This window comes from Myotis nattereri (genome assembly GCF_964212035.1).
Source record: "Myotis nattereri genome assembly, chromosome: 5".
NCBI classification, from domain to species: Eukaryota; Metazoa; Chordata; class Mammalia; order Chiroptera; family Vespertilionidae; genus Myotis; species Myotis nattereri.
The window spans coordinates 94,912,476-94,930,097 of record NC_138080.1 but is presented as its reverse complement, the minus strand read 5'-3'; the positions used below and the strand labels follow the sequence as shown (position 1 = coordinate 94,930,097).

At 36.3% G+C, this 17,622-nt stretch overlaps 1 protein-coding gene across 4 annotated transcripts in view; it reads left to right on the top strand.

Annotated features, from left to right (window-relative positions):
* Positions 1 to 12,083, top strand: part of CLINT1 (clathrin interactor 1) — a 54,850-nt gene extending 42,767 nt beyond the window's left edge. Inside the window, exons 9-12 of one of the 4 annotated variants that reach the window (XM_081092655.1) lie at positions 2,405 to 2,479; positions 6,650 to 6,939; positions 9,121 to 9,271; positions 10,343 to 12,083. In XM_081092655.1, the coding sequence (XP_080948781.1) occupies positions 2,405 to 2,479; positions 6,650 to 6,939; positions 9,121 to 9,271; positions 10,343 to 10,689 (863 nt within the window). In that variant the 3' untranslated portion in view covers positions 10,690 to 12,083. Of the gene's footprint in view, positions 1 to 2,404; positions 2,480 to 6,649; positions 6,940 to 9,066; positions 9,272 to 10,342 lie in introns of all 4 variants that reach the window. The other 3 variants (XM_081092654.1, XM_081092657.1, XM_081092656.1) reach the window with 3 other exon arrangements.
* The last annotated feature ends 5,539 nt before the right edge of the window (positions 12,084 to 17,622 follow it).

The window sequence follows — 17,622 nt, the reverse complement described above, 5'->3', positions numbered from 1 at the left end:
TCCTTTTGTTACCTAACAGTAAGTATACTTTGATCAATATTTTGAACATGAAGGAACATTACAGAAGACAACTTATGAATATTAAGCAGCAACTGTTTGCAACATTCATTTCCCTGCTATTTTTTTTTATTAATATATGTGCCTGTTTAAGTAGTTTAAAAATATAGGTCATTGAGCTTTTGTGCCCCTTGTCACATTTTATAATGACGTATGTACCTATAAAGAGAAAAACAAGTCACTGTGATATCCTTTGGACAAAGCAAAAGTAGATGTATGAGCTGTAGTGTTGATAGAAGTAGAGAACCTTGGCCTTGGTGGGATGGGAGTTAGTTTATGCTGAGTGAGGATATGTGTGAATATGTGCATCTGTAATAAGGTGAAAGAATGAAGAATTAGTTATGCCTGCTGATATTTGACTTCAATAAATGTGCATTAAAAAGAAATAATAAACACACATGTATCCAAAATTGATTTGTTCCTTTTATTACTGCTGGCCATTTATTAAGAAGGGGAGATGGTTCTAGTTTAATTAACCCAGTTGAGTGTAGCAGATGGGGCAGAATGTCTTGCAGCGATAAGACAATTCAGAAATGGCACCAGATGTTGGAAGCTGTCCCTGGTGGTGTTTGAGTGCAGCCCAGATGTTCCAGTCCCACCTGGCTAGTTTCTAAGCACTGCAGGCTAAGCAGCTGTGATGTAACCTGTATAATGTTCGCATAACACTAAAAGCACCATAATTGAACTGCCGCTCTAAACTTCTAAGTTTGTGACTCTTAAAAGGTGAAATCTTTAAGGACAAACAAAAATAAGGACAACTATTTAAGGTTTTAGATCCTTTGGCTGTTGCTATTTAAGTGATAATTGGAGAGAAATGGAATATTAAAATTTAATTTAATGTTACTGTTCAAATTGTAGATAAAAGTAAATATTCTTACCCAAGTAGTGTTTACAAGTAGTGTCTCATTGTATGAGAATGTGATGTTATGCACAGAGATTGATTTGGATCTCACCCCTTTAAAAACACCAGTTTAGAAGTAGCAAAAAGCGGTTACTTTTTCATGTAATAAAAATGCAAATATTTGCTTGCTCATGAACTAAACAAAGTTTTTTCCCCTAACTTTTATTTTTTTAAATTTCAAACCTACATAAAATTTGCCATATTTTCTTTCTCTCCTTAGTTCTCTTGTTGTTTTATTGTGTACCATGCAAGGGAAAATTGCAAACATCATGACTTTTTGCCCCTAAAATATTTCAGCATGTATCTTCTTACAACAAGGGAATTCTCCTTTTTAATCACAATATAATTATCATACTTGGGAAATTTAACATTAAAACACTATTAGTATCTAATAATATACAGACCATATTCAAATTTCTCTGGTGTCTCAATTATGTCATTTCAGGATAGCCCTTTTTTAAAAATGCAGAGTCCAATCAAGGATCATGCATTTCATTTACTTGTCATGTTTCTTTAGGCTCCTTTAATTTAGCGCAGTCCCAGTCCTTTTTGTCTTTTATGATGTTGACATTTTTTGAAGTCTTAAGAGTAGTTTTACAGAATGTCCTCAATTTGTATTTGTATTTGATTCATTCCTCATTAGATTCAGATTTAATATTTTTAGCAGGAATTTTCTACATGCGTGATGATCGCCTTTTCAGTTCCTTACAGTAATGAGTCCATGAATACTATTTTGTCTCATTATTAAGTTGATCACATCAGTTGTTATCCATCCAACTTCTCCATTGTAAAAGTAGCTTCACCCCTTGGTATTTACTAAATAATCAGTGGGGTGGTATTTTGAGATTATGTGACTATCGTATTTCCCAGCAACATTTTACCCAGGTTTTAGCATCTATAGAAGATCCTTATAAATACCACAGTTGGCTGGATAAACTGCATGCCCACATTATGTTCATGAAATATAAGCGAGAAGGGTCAATTATCCTACTAGACACAGAACTGAGGAAAGTAAGAGTCTGTGGTAGCTTAAAGAGAACATGGTGACATGAAAACCTAGATCAACAAACTAGTTTTTATGATGGGTCTGGGCCAGGGGTGGGCAAACTTTTTGACTCGAGGGCCACAATGGGTTCTTAAACTGGACTGGAGGGCCGGAACAAAAGCATGGATGGAGTGTTTGTGTGAACTAATATAAATTCAAAGTAAACATCATTACATAAAAGGGTACGGTCTTTTTTTTTTTTTTTTTTTTTTTTTTTTTTTTAGTTTTATTCATTTCAAACAGGCTGGATCCGGCCCGCGGGCCGTAGTTTGCCCATGGCTGGTCTGGGCCCTCTAATAGTGGGTATATTTTAAGTGTGGTGCTAAAATGGCTTCCTGAAATTACTATCAATTGTTCTGTGGTTCTAACAGTTTAACTTTTTCCTCATACTAAATTTCTAGGAGCATCAGCTGATTTATTTGGTGGATTTGCTGACTTTGGCTCAGCTGCTGCATCAGGCAATTTCCCTTCCCAAGGTATGATCCGATTTGATTGGCCAGAAATCTAGGGTCCGTGAAAAGGTTATGAAAACAAAACTCTCTCCCTCCCACGTCAGCTGCTTTTTGGCATTTCTTTCCCTGTTATATTTCTAATTCCTAGTGAATTTATTCAATGGTATATTATTGGGCCAATGTCTTAATCGTGCCAAAGGAATTAATTTGCTCACAAACCGTTCAGGTACACCGAAATAAAATTGTTTTTATTCATAAATAAAATTTATGATTTTTTATTGGGGGGTAGGAAGTGTGAATAAGGATAAATCTCATTTTAGCAGCAAGGGTATTGTGCTTTATGTTTAGCTTATGATTTTCATGAATGAAATTCAGGGACCTTAGATTTGGGCAGACTATCTTACTAAAATTCATTTCTTTATAATCTGGATATCTTAAGAGCAAAGAGCATTTCTGTGAAAGATAATTGAACTTCATTTTGACAAATCCTTAAATAGTAAGCAATTGGATATCAGGAAAAATTTCCTTATTCCATGTTAGGCCAAAGTAAAAAAATGCCCTAGACTTACTGTGGTGATCATTTCACAGTATATACAAATATTGAATCATTATGTTGTATACTTCAAACAAATATAATGATATATAAGCATGAGTTGCAATTTTAGAAAGTTGGAGGCCCAAAGGCTTTCCCAAAGTTAAACGGTTAGCATAGTATATGGCAGAGGTAGAAAGATAAAAATATTAATTAAAAAGGGAAAAAAGACCCTAATCCTTGATGTTTAAGCCTATGTTCTAGGGAGTTGGCTTTTTTGTTTTTTTTGCCTTTTTAAAAATTGAAATATAATTGACATAAATATTTTAGCTATAAAAATCTTAACCCTTAGGGGAGGCAGGGAGGAAAGATGTAATTTAACTGAATTAGTCTTATTACTCATTTCTAGTAGAGTTATCTTTTGTTATAATAAGTGGGTTAAAATTTGTATTTAGTAATGTCTGGTTTAGGTTTGTAAGGATTTAGGAAGAAAGAGCCATAGTTTTAATGTGGTTTGGGGTTATTTTGACAGCCTACTTGTGTAAATTTCAGGTATTTCCCAGAAAGCAGAATTATGGAGTAATTTAACTGCTTCTTTTAGAAGTGTGGGTATGCCTTCTAAGGGTTCATATCTTGCTTTAGACAAATCAAAGTAGAAGATAAACATTGCCCTAATTTTACAGACTGCCTGTGTAATTCTCAAGTTCTTATATATATAAAGTTGCCTACTATGCAAATAATTCAAATATATTACTGTTACTAAGTGATACATCTCTTCATCTGTGTGAATGTGATTAATATAACTTGATCACCATTACGCAAGGGGCTGAAATGGTTGCAACAATGATTAATCATTTCTGAATAATATATGCCCCACTAGAAATATCTTCCACCCATGATTAATCATCTCAGATAAAGTTTTCAGATGGGGCAACACATTTTGCCCCAGTTTCTATTCTATTTCTGTTTTATATATCAAGCAAATAGAAAATCAGCATAAAGTATACTTTATCCAAGTCTTACTTAGTTAGTTTTAATTGTTTAATATATAGAATTAATAGTAAACCCTTAATTCAGTCTCTTTTGTAAAGAAGATCAGAGACATGTTTTAGTAAAACCCTGATATAATGAATATTAGCCCAGTTCTTGTATTGAATTGTTGGTAGAGCTTAGGGTTTCTAAGTGAATTACTTTCTTTTGGGGTGCTTACCTTTTAATATGATAATCCTCCTCCCCCTATATAATAAAAGGGTAATATGCAAATAGACCAAATGGCAGAACAACCAATTAAAGCACAATATGCTAATGATATGCTAAAGCAGCTCAACCATTAGCTATGACGTGCACTGACCACCAGGGGCGCGTGTGGAACATGGTGGGCATGGACTGCTGCGGGATGGTGGAGCAGGTGAGGGGGGGCGCCAGACCAAGGCAGGGTGCTGGTGGCTGTCATGAGGCGAACCTCTGGTGGTTACTGAAGATTCTTTGCTCCCGTGCACCACGGCCCCGCTCACACCCACTGCTGGCGCTGGCCCTTATTGCTCAGTTCCATCAGTGGGTGTGAGTGGCGGCTGCTGGCCCCAATTGCCCCTGAGGGTTTCTCCACCTCCCACTGCTCCTAAGGGGCGATCGGGGCAGTAGCCCCTACTTGCACCCACTGCCAGAGCTGGCTCTAATTGCTCCATGCCGTCAGCGGGTACAAGCAGGGCCGGCGCGAGCAGTGCTGCTGGCAGACAGGGGACCAAGGGCCAGCAGGAGGAGCCGGGCAGGGGTGCAGAGGATGGGGGGTAGGCTAGGGAGCCTATTCGTGCACGAATTTCATGTACTGGGCCTCCAGTAAATAATGTAATATTAAAGACTGAATGTTGTTCTCTTGATATTTAGCATAATAAGACACAGTATTGCAGTGATTGGGTTACCTTTTCACCTAAACAGTGTATTTCCAAGTTGTAAGTGAACATGGAGTACAAAGAGATGATGTTAATTAACTTAGAAATACAAACTATTTGCTTTCAGATGACAGTTTATATGTCACTTTTTAAAATTTGTTGTTCCATTTATTGATGCATTCATTGGTTGATTCTGGGTTCTGTTTTGTTTTTAGCTTTCTTCACTTTGCTTTTTCAACTTCCATTTAATTCATATTTATCTATTTGTCCCTTTCTTAAAGAAAGATTTATTTACTTAGATGTTTGTGTAACCTGGTTGAAAACTTTTTAAAGTATTGCTTGTTTTTATATTCATTGTGTTCAAAATAGTTAATATTATGTATGAAGAATTTATAAATCTTGACTTACACTTTTATATGGCATACCTGAAGGAAAGAGTATGATATCTTAGCTCTTCCTTGTCTTTTCACAATTAATCCAAAGTAAATATAACAAACCTCTTAATCTTCACAACTTAGGGTTGTGTTTGTTTGTTTAAGTGAGGCACAGAGAGGTTTAAGTAGCTTGCTCAGGGTTTCACAGCTAGTAAGATACAAAATCCATATTTTTAAACACCAGTCTTTTAACTTACAAAGTTTTATATTATTGAATGCATTAAATCTTAAACTTGTAGTTATACTTTGAAGTGTAGTGACAGTTACCTTTCTTTTTTAAAATATTAGCATGAGTTTCCCTCTGAAGACAATAAGCCACATTTTATTTAAATAAATAGATTTTACAGTTCTATTTGAAGCAGTGTACTGAGGTGATACATATATTATGGCTACCTACAGCCCTTGTATTATCAATGGAGCATAGCTAAATGGGTGAGAACTTCTTACAGAAATTTACTAACCCTACTCTTAATTTTATTTTTTTCTCTCCATGCTATTTTGCTTTTGTCTCATAAATTTAATCTCATGAATTTGGGTTTTATTTACATGAGATGGTATAAATTGTAGTTTGATTTTTCTTTGAACTTTTTAAAATAATAAATTAATGAAATGAGTGTCTCTTTGCATAAAGATTCTGGATCTCCCAGCAAAAAGTTTAGCCAGTTTACAGGTTTTTTTTGCTTTTTGGGGCCTCAGGCTAGTTCATTTTTGTTTAGCTGAAACCGTATTTAATATTGCAAACTCAGGTGGAAGGGAAGTTGTGACTATACTTTCTACTAGAGGCCCCGTGCACCGGTGGGGTCCCTTGGCCTTGCCTGCACCCTCTCGCAATCCAGGACCCCTCGGGGGATGTCAGACTCCCGGTTTCAGCTCAATCCCCGCAAGCCAAGCTGAGGGACCCCACTCGTGCACAAATTCGTGCACCGGGCCTCTACTATGCATATAAGATCTTTGGTTAATCACTTCCCTCTGAGATTTGCCAGTCTGTTCTATGTTTCCATACCTGTGCATTGAACGTCTGCCCCCTAGTGGTCAGTGCGCATCATAGCTAACAGTCGAATGGTCAAACAGTCACTTAGGCTTTTATATATATAGATGTGTCATTGCTGACCTGCTAAGAGATAGATTTTACTTCATAGGAGTTTTCTCTTTTTCTTTGTTACCTTGTTAACACTCATGGAACATCATGAGAAAGAATAATGTCCAGATGGAGGTGGTACCTGGAGATGTTAATTTGGATGGACACAGATCATCTCTAATTTGCTTCAGTTTGTAGATTGTTATATTTGTACTGTGCACTTCAGAAAGTTTCTTACCCTTACCGTTCTCTCTTTCTCAGTAACTACAAGTGGGAATGGAGAGTTTGGTGATTGGAGTGCCTTCAACCAAGCCCCATCAGGCCCTGTTGCTTCCAGTGGTGAGCTCTTTGGCAGTGCCTCACAGCCAGCTGTAGAACTTGTCAGTGGCTCACAACCAGCTTTAGGTCCATCTCCAGCTGCCTCAAATTCTTCAGATCTATTTGATCTTATGGGCTCATCCCAGGCAACCATGACATCTTCTCAGAGTATGAATTTCTCTATGATGAGCACTAATACTGTAGGGCTGGGTTTGCCCATGTCAAGATCACAGGTGAGTTGTCTTCCTCCCTTGGAAATTGTGATTCATAATCTTTGAGATGCTCTAACTAATTTAATAGTAGATTAGCATAAAACAAAAATGAGCAAGTAATGTATAGATAGCTTTTGCACATTGCATTTATCTTACACACACTTTTCCCTGGTATAGTCATTTTGAGTTCTAGAGGGCAAGCCTTCTCGATCATCTGTAGTCCATGCAAAGCCAAGCATGGTGCCTAGCACAGTGATGGCACTTGCTGAAAATTTATTGAATTAATTTTAAAAATTGTATTTAATAGTTTTGAAAAAATGTTTTTAAGGAGAAGGAATTAATAACTAGCATACCTCATAGATATTGCAGGCTTGGTTCCATACCACCACAATAAAGCGAGTATCACAATAAAGCAAGACACATGAATTTTGTCTTTTCAGTGCACTTAAAATGTTTGTGCTATATTGTAGTCTATTAAGTGTGTAATACCTTAATATCTATATATATATATATACACACACACACACATAAATATATACACCTTAATTTAAAAATTCTTAATTGCTAAAAAATGCTAACCATTGCCTGAGCCTTCATTCAACAAGTCGTAATCTTTTTGTTGACAGAAGATCTCTGCAAAGTGCAATAAAAAGAGGTATACCTGTATTGGCTTCACCCATGGCCAACATTCGCTCAGTAAAATCTCTGGTCGTGTTCTTCAAGTGTCACTTATTGGTTGCAAACAACCATTGCTAATAAAGAAAATCATTCCCTAAAAGGATCAATGTTGTTCCATGTTCTGGGCCCGCTCTACATTATGTAATGTTTATATAGGCTCTTCTTTTAACTCTCATTTTCATTAAGGAAAATTAAAATTGGGAGCTTTATAATTCACTTACCTAATACTAACTTAGAATTTGGACAAGTGTAAAGTTGGAATATATATATATATATATCTTAAGTTGTACCAAGAACTTACTATTTTTGATTGAACCTATTCAGAATATTTGTGTATGATGTTAATTACTCTTTGTTGTTGTTGTTGTTAATGCTCACCCAAGGATATTTTTTCTGTTGGTTTTTAAAGAAAGTGAAAGGGAGGGGGAGAGGTAGAGAGAGAAACATCAAAGTGAGAAGGACACATAGATAGGTTGCCTTCTGCACGCACCTGCTGGGGATTGAACCTGCAACCCAGGAATCTAACCTGTGACCTTTAGGTCCGAGGGCCAATGCTCTTAACCACTGAGTAACACTGGCCAGGGCTAATTACTCATTTTAATGTGTGGATTCTCCTCTTTTGGGTGTTAGGATGAAGGAAGAGAAGAAAGAAGCAAAAGGTGACTGCTCTTTATAACAGAAATTAGATCTAACATTAAGAAAATGGACATGAAAGCCACACTAATACCATTAAATTGAACTATACACCACTGAACAAGCCCAAGCCAGTTTATTTTTGAGTTTCTTTTTTATGATATAAGCATAAAGCCAATCTTCTTATTTGCAATTTTAGTTGCAGCTGTTTTGTGATTCTTTCCAATGGTACATTTTAAATTATACTTCCTATTGCTATTCCTTTCCCTTTTTCTGTTCTTTTCACAGTTATCCTTAGTAACTGCCAGACAACTTTGCTTCTCTCTCCCGAACTTCTCTTTCTCCTGAATTGGTCCACAAATATCAAGCTCCACTAGTGTTGTTCACTTTAGTCCATGGACATGGACATGGAGCAGGGAAATATCAGTCAGGATATATGAAATATAATTTGGTGTTTTGATTGTTTTGCTTTTTATAACATGAGAAATCATATCCTGAATTCCATTTTGTAAGAATAAATATTCTGCTTGTACTATTATATTTCCTTAAAGCTATACTAACCTGGGATGGTGGCTTTTAGACTTTGGGTAATGGGAAGATAATTATTAGTGTAAATATGTTGTTTGTTTCTGCCCCAAACATGATTTGGACTTCTAACTTTTGGGGAAGTTAGTGATTCAGGGTATTGGAGACAGTATAGAACATTTGTGGTTCTTTTTAGTGTCAAGAGTTTATTACAAAGTTATGTATATATTTGGAGTTACTGTGATCAAACTGCCATCTGTTAATCTTTATAGAGTAGATGCTTAATTTTTAGAGCATTTTTCTATTTTCCAGCCTTTGCAAAATGTTAGCACAGTGCTGCAGAAGCCTAATCCTCTCTATAATCAGAATACAGATATGGTCCAGAAGTCCGTCAGCAAAACCCTGCCCTCTACTTGGTCTGACCCCAGTGTAAACATCAGCCTAGACAACTTGCTACCTGGTATGCAGCCTTCCAAACCCCAGCAGCCATCGCTCAATACAATGATTCAACAACAGAGTAAGTTGCCCCAAGACTTCCCATTTCTTTGTGTACATGGAATCTTTTGCCTTGATGCCAGGATTGCTTCAAGCCATGAATAACAGACTGTGTGTTCACTTGAGATTATTTTCAAATAGTACTTGTTATCCCTCCTGACACATTGAATTACTTTGTATTCTGCTCTTGACATGATAAAACTTACTGTATTGTGGTGAGTGTTGGGGGCCTTATCACTAAAATAAAAATAGTGGTAGAAAATTTTTTTAGTATAGGCAAATATAACAAGGATACAAAAATCATCTGCAGTCCATAATCCATGGATAATCACCATTAATTCATACTTTTGCCCATCGCAGAGTTGGGCAAAAGTAGGTTTACAGTTTGTATGGAAAAAACATGAAGGCTGTGATTATAATGATACAAGAATAAACTGTTTTGCATACTCATAACTGTAAACCTACTTTTGACCACCCCTGTATTTTTAATACTTGAGATCATTCTGTCTATATTTTGTTTCTTGCAGTTCTCATTCAACATAATTAACATTTTTTTCTGTATTGAGTATTAAGAAAAATATATTTTAGATCTTTATAGTTATCATATCAGTGTACAGTTACTCTGTTGTTGGTTATTTCTATTGTTTCCAGCTTTTTGCTATTAAAAGAACTCCATAATTTTGTTTGTATAATTATTTGTGCTTGTGATTTTTTTTTTCCTTAATATAATATTCTAAAAATACAGTGAGTCACAGGATTTAAACTTTTTTATGGTTTTTGATACACAGTAGCTCCTGACAACTTGTTTGGTTGGATTCCACAATAGATTTTGTGGAAATGATTTTAAAGTGCCTTCTGTTTTCCCCCAGGCCATTCTTACTGTTTCCACATCTTTGGGATACCAAAGCTAACAGCCACTGAATATTTCTCAAGAGCAAACAATGCAAGTTAATTGACTTCTCTTGTAAAATCACTAAAAGAATTTTATTGTGGCTTACAGATAATGATGGTTAGGAAGATTGCATTATTTTTCTGCTCTGTGAATCTAAGAATTCAGTGTGGTAAAGTTCTTTTGTCTCTTTTCTTCTGGTAGATATGCAGCAGCCTATGAATGTGATGACCCAAAGTTTTGGAGCTGTGAACCTCAGTTCTCCATCAAACATGCTTCCTGTCCGGCCCCAAACTAGCCCTTTGATGGGGGGACCCATGCCTATGAGCATGCCCAATGTGATGACTGGCACCATGGGAATGGCCCCTCTTGGAAATACTCCGATGATTAGCCCGAGCATGATGGGCATGAACATGAACATAGGGATGTCAACTGCTGGGATGGGACTGACGGGCACAGTGGGAATGGGCATGCCCAACTTAGCCATGACTTCTGGAACTGTGCAACCCAAGCAAGATGCCTTTGCAAATTTCGCCAACTTTAGCAAATAAGAGATTGTAAAGGAGCAGATTGAATGAAGGATTTTTAGTGGTGCAGATAGGTGATGTTGGGATGGAAAATGCTAATCAATTCCCCTCTTATTAGTTAATTAAAATAAACGTATGTAAAGAACCAAAAAGGGTGTTTTATAATAGTGAAATATCTAGTATTTCAAATTGCCAGGCAAGGGCAGTTCAGATGAGGCAGTCAAACTATTTTCCCAGTGAGAATTGACCAATGGGGTAGTGAGACCATTGAAAAAAAGCCTTGATAAATTGAAGAGCCCATTTTAACATCATAATTTGCGGGAGGACTGCAATAGGGCTGAATAAATATGTTTGAATCTCTAATTTTATACTTTTCTTTTCCTGAGGAACTTGATTTTTCTGTCCCTGAATCACCTTATCATAATTGGATCTGTTCCTTTTACTACCACTCTTGAGCCCATATATTAAATCATTAAAGTTGGATGATCAGTTTTTTATAAAAAAATATATTTTTATCCAAAAAAGGCATACATATGTGATTATGGCTAAATCAAAGGTAACTGGAATGTATATACTTTTGCTAATGTTCCAGCAACACTGCTAGTATACTATCCAAATTTTTATTGTAACAAAACTTCTTTAAGTAATTGGTGATAGCTATGGGAATTTTCCCATATCTTCTGCTATAATTATCCTGTGCAGAACTAGGAAAAATATTTTTTTCAGGACTGCTCTATTGTTTCCTTTAAAAGAAAAGAAAAGAAAAAACCACCTCCAGTATTTTTGTTTGTTTTAGCCGTCATTATTTACAATTTGCAGTGGTTAACTTGGCAAGGCTTCCTTCCGTGTTTGTCCCTGTAGCCACCATTTATCAGCAACAGTCAAAAGAGAAAAATATTTATTTTTATTTTTTTGGTCTCTTTTCAAAAAATTGGAAAGATAAAAATCCACTAAGACCTTAAGTTAAATATAAATGTTAGAACTCAGCAATGTCAACTTTTAGGTTTTATACAGTATTTGTTTTGTTTTGGTTTCAAGTGTGTATAATAAGGCATTAGCAATGTGGTTCCAATAGAGAGAGGTTAAATATATATAATTAAAGGAGACCTGTAGCAGTCAAAGATTTTATTGATTTAATGGCAAATAAAGGAAATTAATTAAAATGTTTTTGTTTTCCTGCTGTAATTCTGCATTAAGCTCACATGAGAAATCATGATTCCAGAGTTTGGAATGCAAAATTGTTTCACCCTCAAACTTGGGAATATTTTTAAAAATAAATACTATAATATAGGTATCAAATTATTACCTCCCACTTTGTGTTGAAATTTTTTTTATCGATAAAACTTTGTTTCCATTGTATTCATAATGTTCTGTTATAAATAACATTAAAATGTTCATTAAAATCAATGTCAAACTGCTTTTTCTTTCATTCTGTTATAGACATTTGAAACTGGGGGAAGTATAATTTGGGCAAAGTAATTTTTATAAATAATTTAAAATTATTTAATGACTTCTCTATTTTTCTTATCAAACTCTACTGTTAGGAATTTAAAATGAAGCAGCAAAGCTACCCTGACCCCCTCCATTCTTGCTAATGTTTCATCTACAACATTTCTAATTAAGCAGAAATTCATGTACTTCTGCTAAGTGGTAATGAAAAGTGATTCATTTGTTGAATAAGAGATGAGAGAGAGTGTAATTAGGTGACTGTGGTTTTTAATCTCTCAACAATTTAGTGTGTTTAGATTAGTTTCAAAGAATAGGAGCTTTCAAGTGTTACTTCAGAGCATTCAAGCCAGGCTCTGGTGGCAGTATGGAGAATATCTTCACTGATAATTAAAACTCATAATCTTAAATGAATTTTCTATAAATTGAGAGTTATAGCATCACCTTTATATGGTTCTTGAAGGAAATATTTTGTTTCTAAACTTTTGTGTTTAAAATTTTTTTCCTAATAAAATTAAGATTTATTTGTAAAGCATTTTCTGTACTATGCCTTCTTCCTATGTTGTGTCTATGGACAGAAGTAAGCTCCCATCTCAAGTTATTATTGCACCTCAACATACAGTTTGATATTTTACCAGAATGTTTTGTTTTAGAGCCCATGAAAGAGAAAACATAAGACTTGCCTCACTGAAGGTCCATCCAATTTAATGATTCAGCTCTGAAGGGGTTACTAAGTGATACTTCAAAGAAAAGTTCTAATACTCCCAAATCATTTGGATTTGGCAAGAAAATACTTTTCTTTAATAATCTATTGGTCTCCCTTTTGCCCATCCTATACCCCTCTTCCTTTTCAGCAGCTTCTCTATTGTACCTATTTTTCATTCTGCCTATTATTTTGAAGGGTGGAGGGTGAAATAGTTGCAGTTCTAGCAATTTACATATAAGGAGTTCTCACTGCCACTCCAGATTCATTTTTCACTGATGCAATCTTCAGGTATTTTAAATGTTTCCTTTATTATTTAATATAAACTGCCTCAAGGATACCCATAATACTATTGGTTTGAGGGTAGTCACTAATAAGTTGAGACCTATAATTATATTTGGAGGGAAGGGGTTAATAATTTTTTCTCAAATATTTATGAAGCTGTCCTGTGGTAAATAGGCTTCTGAAATAAACTGGCTTTGTGTTTCAGCTCTCCTGGGAGACAGCACTGCAGTGTGGAAAGAGCTGGGACTTGGAAACAGGCAGTCTAATCCCCTTTCAACCACTCACTGTCTGGTGACACCTGATCAATTTACCTGACTTCTTTGGGCACTGATGCATTTTTTTTCTATGAATCTGGAAGTGTTGTATAATTAATTTAAATGATGAGTGAAATCGACCAGCACTGACATACATATGCTTTAAATGTTTCTCTGCCTCCCATTTTTTATTGATTTATTTATATTTATATTTTTTAAAATATATTTTTATTGATTTCAGAGAGGAAGGGAAAGGGAGAGAGAGATTGAAACAATGATGAGAGAATCATTGATTGGCTGCCTCCTGCACACCCCCTAATGGGGATTGGGCCCGCAACCCAGGCATGTGCCCTTGACCAGCATCAAACCCGAGAACCTTTAGTCCCCAGGCCAACGATCTATCCACTAAGCCAAACTGACCAAGGCTGCCTCCCATTTTTTAATCTAAACGCACTTCCATATCAAAAACTTTGTGTGTGCCAGTCACTGAACTAAAAACTTCATGTGCATGTCATTTAATCTACACAGCAAACCCCAAATTCATATTCCTGTTTTATTCCTAAAAGCAGTGTTTAGTGAAGAAAGCCTGAGAGACTGTTCTGCTAAGTTGATTTCTAATTGAGGATTTTCCTATATGCCTGAATTATTGTAAATGAGCTGTTTTGTGAATGTATTGAACTCACTTCTACTTACTGCATTGGTGCAGATGTGAGGGAGAGAACTATGAAAGTGAGCTCCTAATGTGAGATTTGCCACCCAAATAACCCTCAGAATGGCCTCAATTTTTAGAAGCAGTAGAGAGCTCAATGTTTCTAGTGGCTTTTGTTAACTAAGATCTTGCTGTTCTTCTAATACCCAACAAGCAATTAGATATAAAGACTGGACAAAAATATCTATCGAAGAAAGGATTTCTGGCTTACTTTGAAATCATTATGACTTTAATTCTGTGTCTTCCTTCTTTTATACTGCCAGCATCAGTAGCATCTTTACCCTGTGCTGCTTATGAGAGGTTTGGGGGAATTGGCATGAAACCAATTCAGATGTTTAGCTTTCCAGGGATTCTGGAGGGATTTGAAAGTCCTGATGGGCAAACGGATTTCATTTGTGACTCTTACTTTTAATGAGTCCTGGACTATGAAACCCTACCTTTTTCCCATTTGATTTTTCTTAACCATACATTTTGCAGCTGTGTTCTTTAAAGGCTCCAAGCACACTCTTCATTTTATAATGAGATAAGGGGGCTCAGAACCATCTTTACATCCTTAAAAATTATCAAGGACCCCAAAGAGCTTTTGTTTATATGGGTCATATCTATCGATATGGGTTATATCAGTCGATATTCAAAATAATGGAGGAACTTTAAAAATATTAATTGATTTTACAGTAATAATCTCTTTTCTAGCAAATTACAACTTAATAAAAGATTAAATTTTCCAGAATAAAAATTTGTGAAAAGCAGGGCATTATTTTTACATTTTTGAAAGTCTTTATTACCTGACTTAAAATACTGCTGGCCCTAGCCGGTTTGCTCAGTGGATAGAGCGTCGGCCTGCGGACCAAAGGGTCTTAGATTCAATTCTGGTCAAGGGCATGTACCTCGGTTGCATGCTCCTCTCTGGCCTAGGCCCTGGTCAGGGCATGTGCAAAAGGCAACCAATGGATGTGTTTCTCTCAGATCGATGTTTCTCTCTGTCTTTCCCTCTCCCATTCTCTCTGGAAAAATATCTTCAGGTAAGGATTAAAAAAAAAGTATACCTGGATTCTCTTATCAGCCTCTGCACTCAATCTACTGTGCTATGTTGTTTTGTGGAAGTTCTAGTATATGAGAAAAGTCCGGCCTTGGGGATACATGGTTGGAACCTGGCAGGTCCCCTGAATGTGTTTCAGGCTCCCCAGTGGTCCTCAGGCCTCACCTGGGAAATGGTGACTATCAAGAATTAACAGGTAAGATTATTTTCTAGTAACCATGTATCCATTTGTTTGATTTATTCTGCTTATAAAGTGATCTAGTTGATGTACAAAGAACTTAGTTTTCCCTTTCACCTCAGTCACAAGCTAAGACCTGTCACATGAAATTGCTCTCTGAATACTGAATATTAAAAATTGGTAACACCATAGCTTTTGCTCAGTTTCTAAAATTATTCTGATACATAGTGCATATTTAAAACTAGTAAATAAGTAAATGTCTTACCCACCTTGGATTTTTTAGAAAATCTTAGACTGAGAAACTGGGTGTTGAGTGCTTGGTAAGCTTCCTTTTCTGTCCTCTGAGAAGAGGGAGTAAAATGAGTCAAACCTAAAGGTCTCTCAGGTAACCCTGTATACTGTTTTCTCTGGCAAACACTTCACGGAGGATATGGCTATAGAAAGAGTCCATCCACATTGATAATGCTCCTTATAAACCCTAGATAAATTTGATCCCCAGACCGGAGGAATCCAGCAAGGTTCCTATCCTTTCATGAAAAGGCAGAAGCCAGCTATGCTGGGCACCTTCCATACCTCTGCTCTCTTCATTCTCAGAGCCTATGGAACAATGACCTTTGGTAGATATAGAACAGGTGTGTCAGAAATGACACAGCCAAAGTGGCTTTGAAAAGACTGTTGTGCAGGGTCCCCAAACTAGAGACTTTGTTGATTTCCAGTAACTGACCACGGATGTTAGCCTTAAGTAAGAATGTTTCACAGAGTTTTTACTTGGAAAGAGGAAGGAAATCCTAGGCAGAATTCCCTCTCATCCTAGAAGAGCTTCGTTTTAAAAACTAGTGCATATGTAAGGCACAGAATCAACTTTTGTTAATTAATGAGACACTGAAGATCTGATCTTTTGTGTCTAGCAATTTATATACCAGTTTTATTAAACTATTTTCTAAAATACTAGGTTGTGGACTGGGTATTTCTAGATTTTTTTTCATGATATTTTCACTTGTCAATCATCAAAAATTAAATCAAGCCTGGCTGGTTTGGCTCAGTGGACAAGAGTGTCGGCCTGCAGACTGAAGGGTCTCAGGTTTGATTCCAGCCAAGGGCACATGCCCAGGTTGCAAGCTCGATCCCAGTGGGGGGCATGTAGGAGACAGCTGATGAGTGATTCTCTCTCATCATTGATGTTTCTATATCTCCCTCTCCCTTCCTATCTAAAATTAATAAAAAATATGTTTCAAAAAAATTAAATCAAGGACAATACTAAAACAGTAATGATAAAAATGTAGAAAATCTAAACCCTCCCAGCTCGGAAATGAGACTGCCACTATCCAAAACTTCTTCCATGTGTTTACTAATAGTTACTTGTGCCTACAGCCTGCACTACCTCGTTATGTACCACGGCAACTGCAGCAGAAACCCATAAGACCACCACATGGAAATGTGCGCATGTGTAAGTGTTCTGAAGGAGATAATCAAGGTGCTGTTACACAAGAACAGGAGGGGCCTAATCTAAACAGGTGACTCAAGAAGACCTCTCTGAGAAGAGAGCTGTTATGTAGAGATCTGGAGAAGGATGAAGAAAAGCTAGCCATGTGAACCCAAATGGAAAAGACCTTATGAAGTGTAGTGGGTGTGGTTGGAGCTCGATGTAAAAGGGTAGAACTGAGGAGATAGGCAAGATGATAACTGGTGTCTAGGGTACTGAGATAAGTAATTACTTCACTCTCCTCAAAAGTTCCTCGGAGGGGACTATGACCACCAGAGAGAGTACATTCCGAAGGCCCCATTTGCTTTTATTGCCATGGCTGTCACAGCACTCCCTTTGACTTAGACTTTAAAAAAATTGGATGGAAAATGGTATGACAATAGTTATTTAACTGTCATAATTAATACTGAAATGCATTAATAGTTATTTATATAAAAGATATAAACTTTTCTATCTAAGGGGCATATATAAATTGAGTATTTCAAAGAGTGACAGCATGCATTTACAGACTGAATTCGCACTCATTTCCTCCCAGATCTTCACAATAGCCTTAAACTAAGGAGATAGAACAGTTACTATCCCTTTGTTATAGATGAGGAAACAGGCTCCAAAAGATCAAAGTAGTTAGTGAAGCTAAGGCTCCTAGGACAGGAATCCAGTTTCATTCCACCATCGATCTTTATCCCTCTGTTAATATTTCAGACCTTTTATTTAAAGATTGTACATGCCATTCAGATAAATTGTCAGCTTTTTCTTACTTATCCCTGATCTCTAACCACATTCCAGATGCCATGTATCACTCTACACATAGTAGACAGCTAGTAAATGGTTGTTAAATATGCTTTAAGTAAGCACTGAAT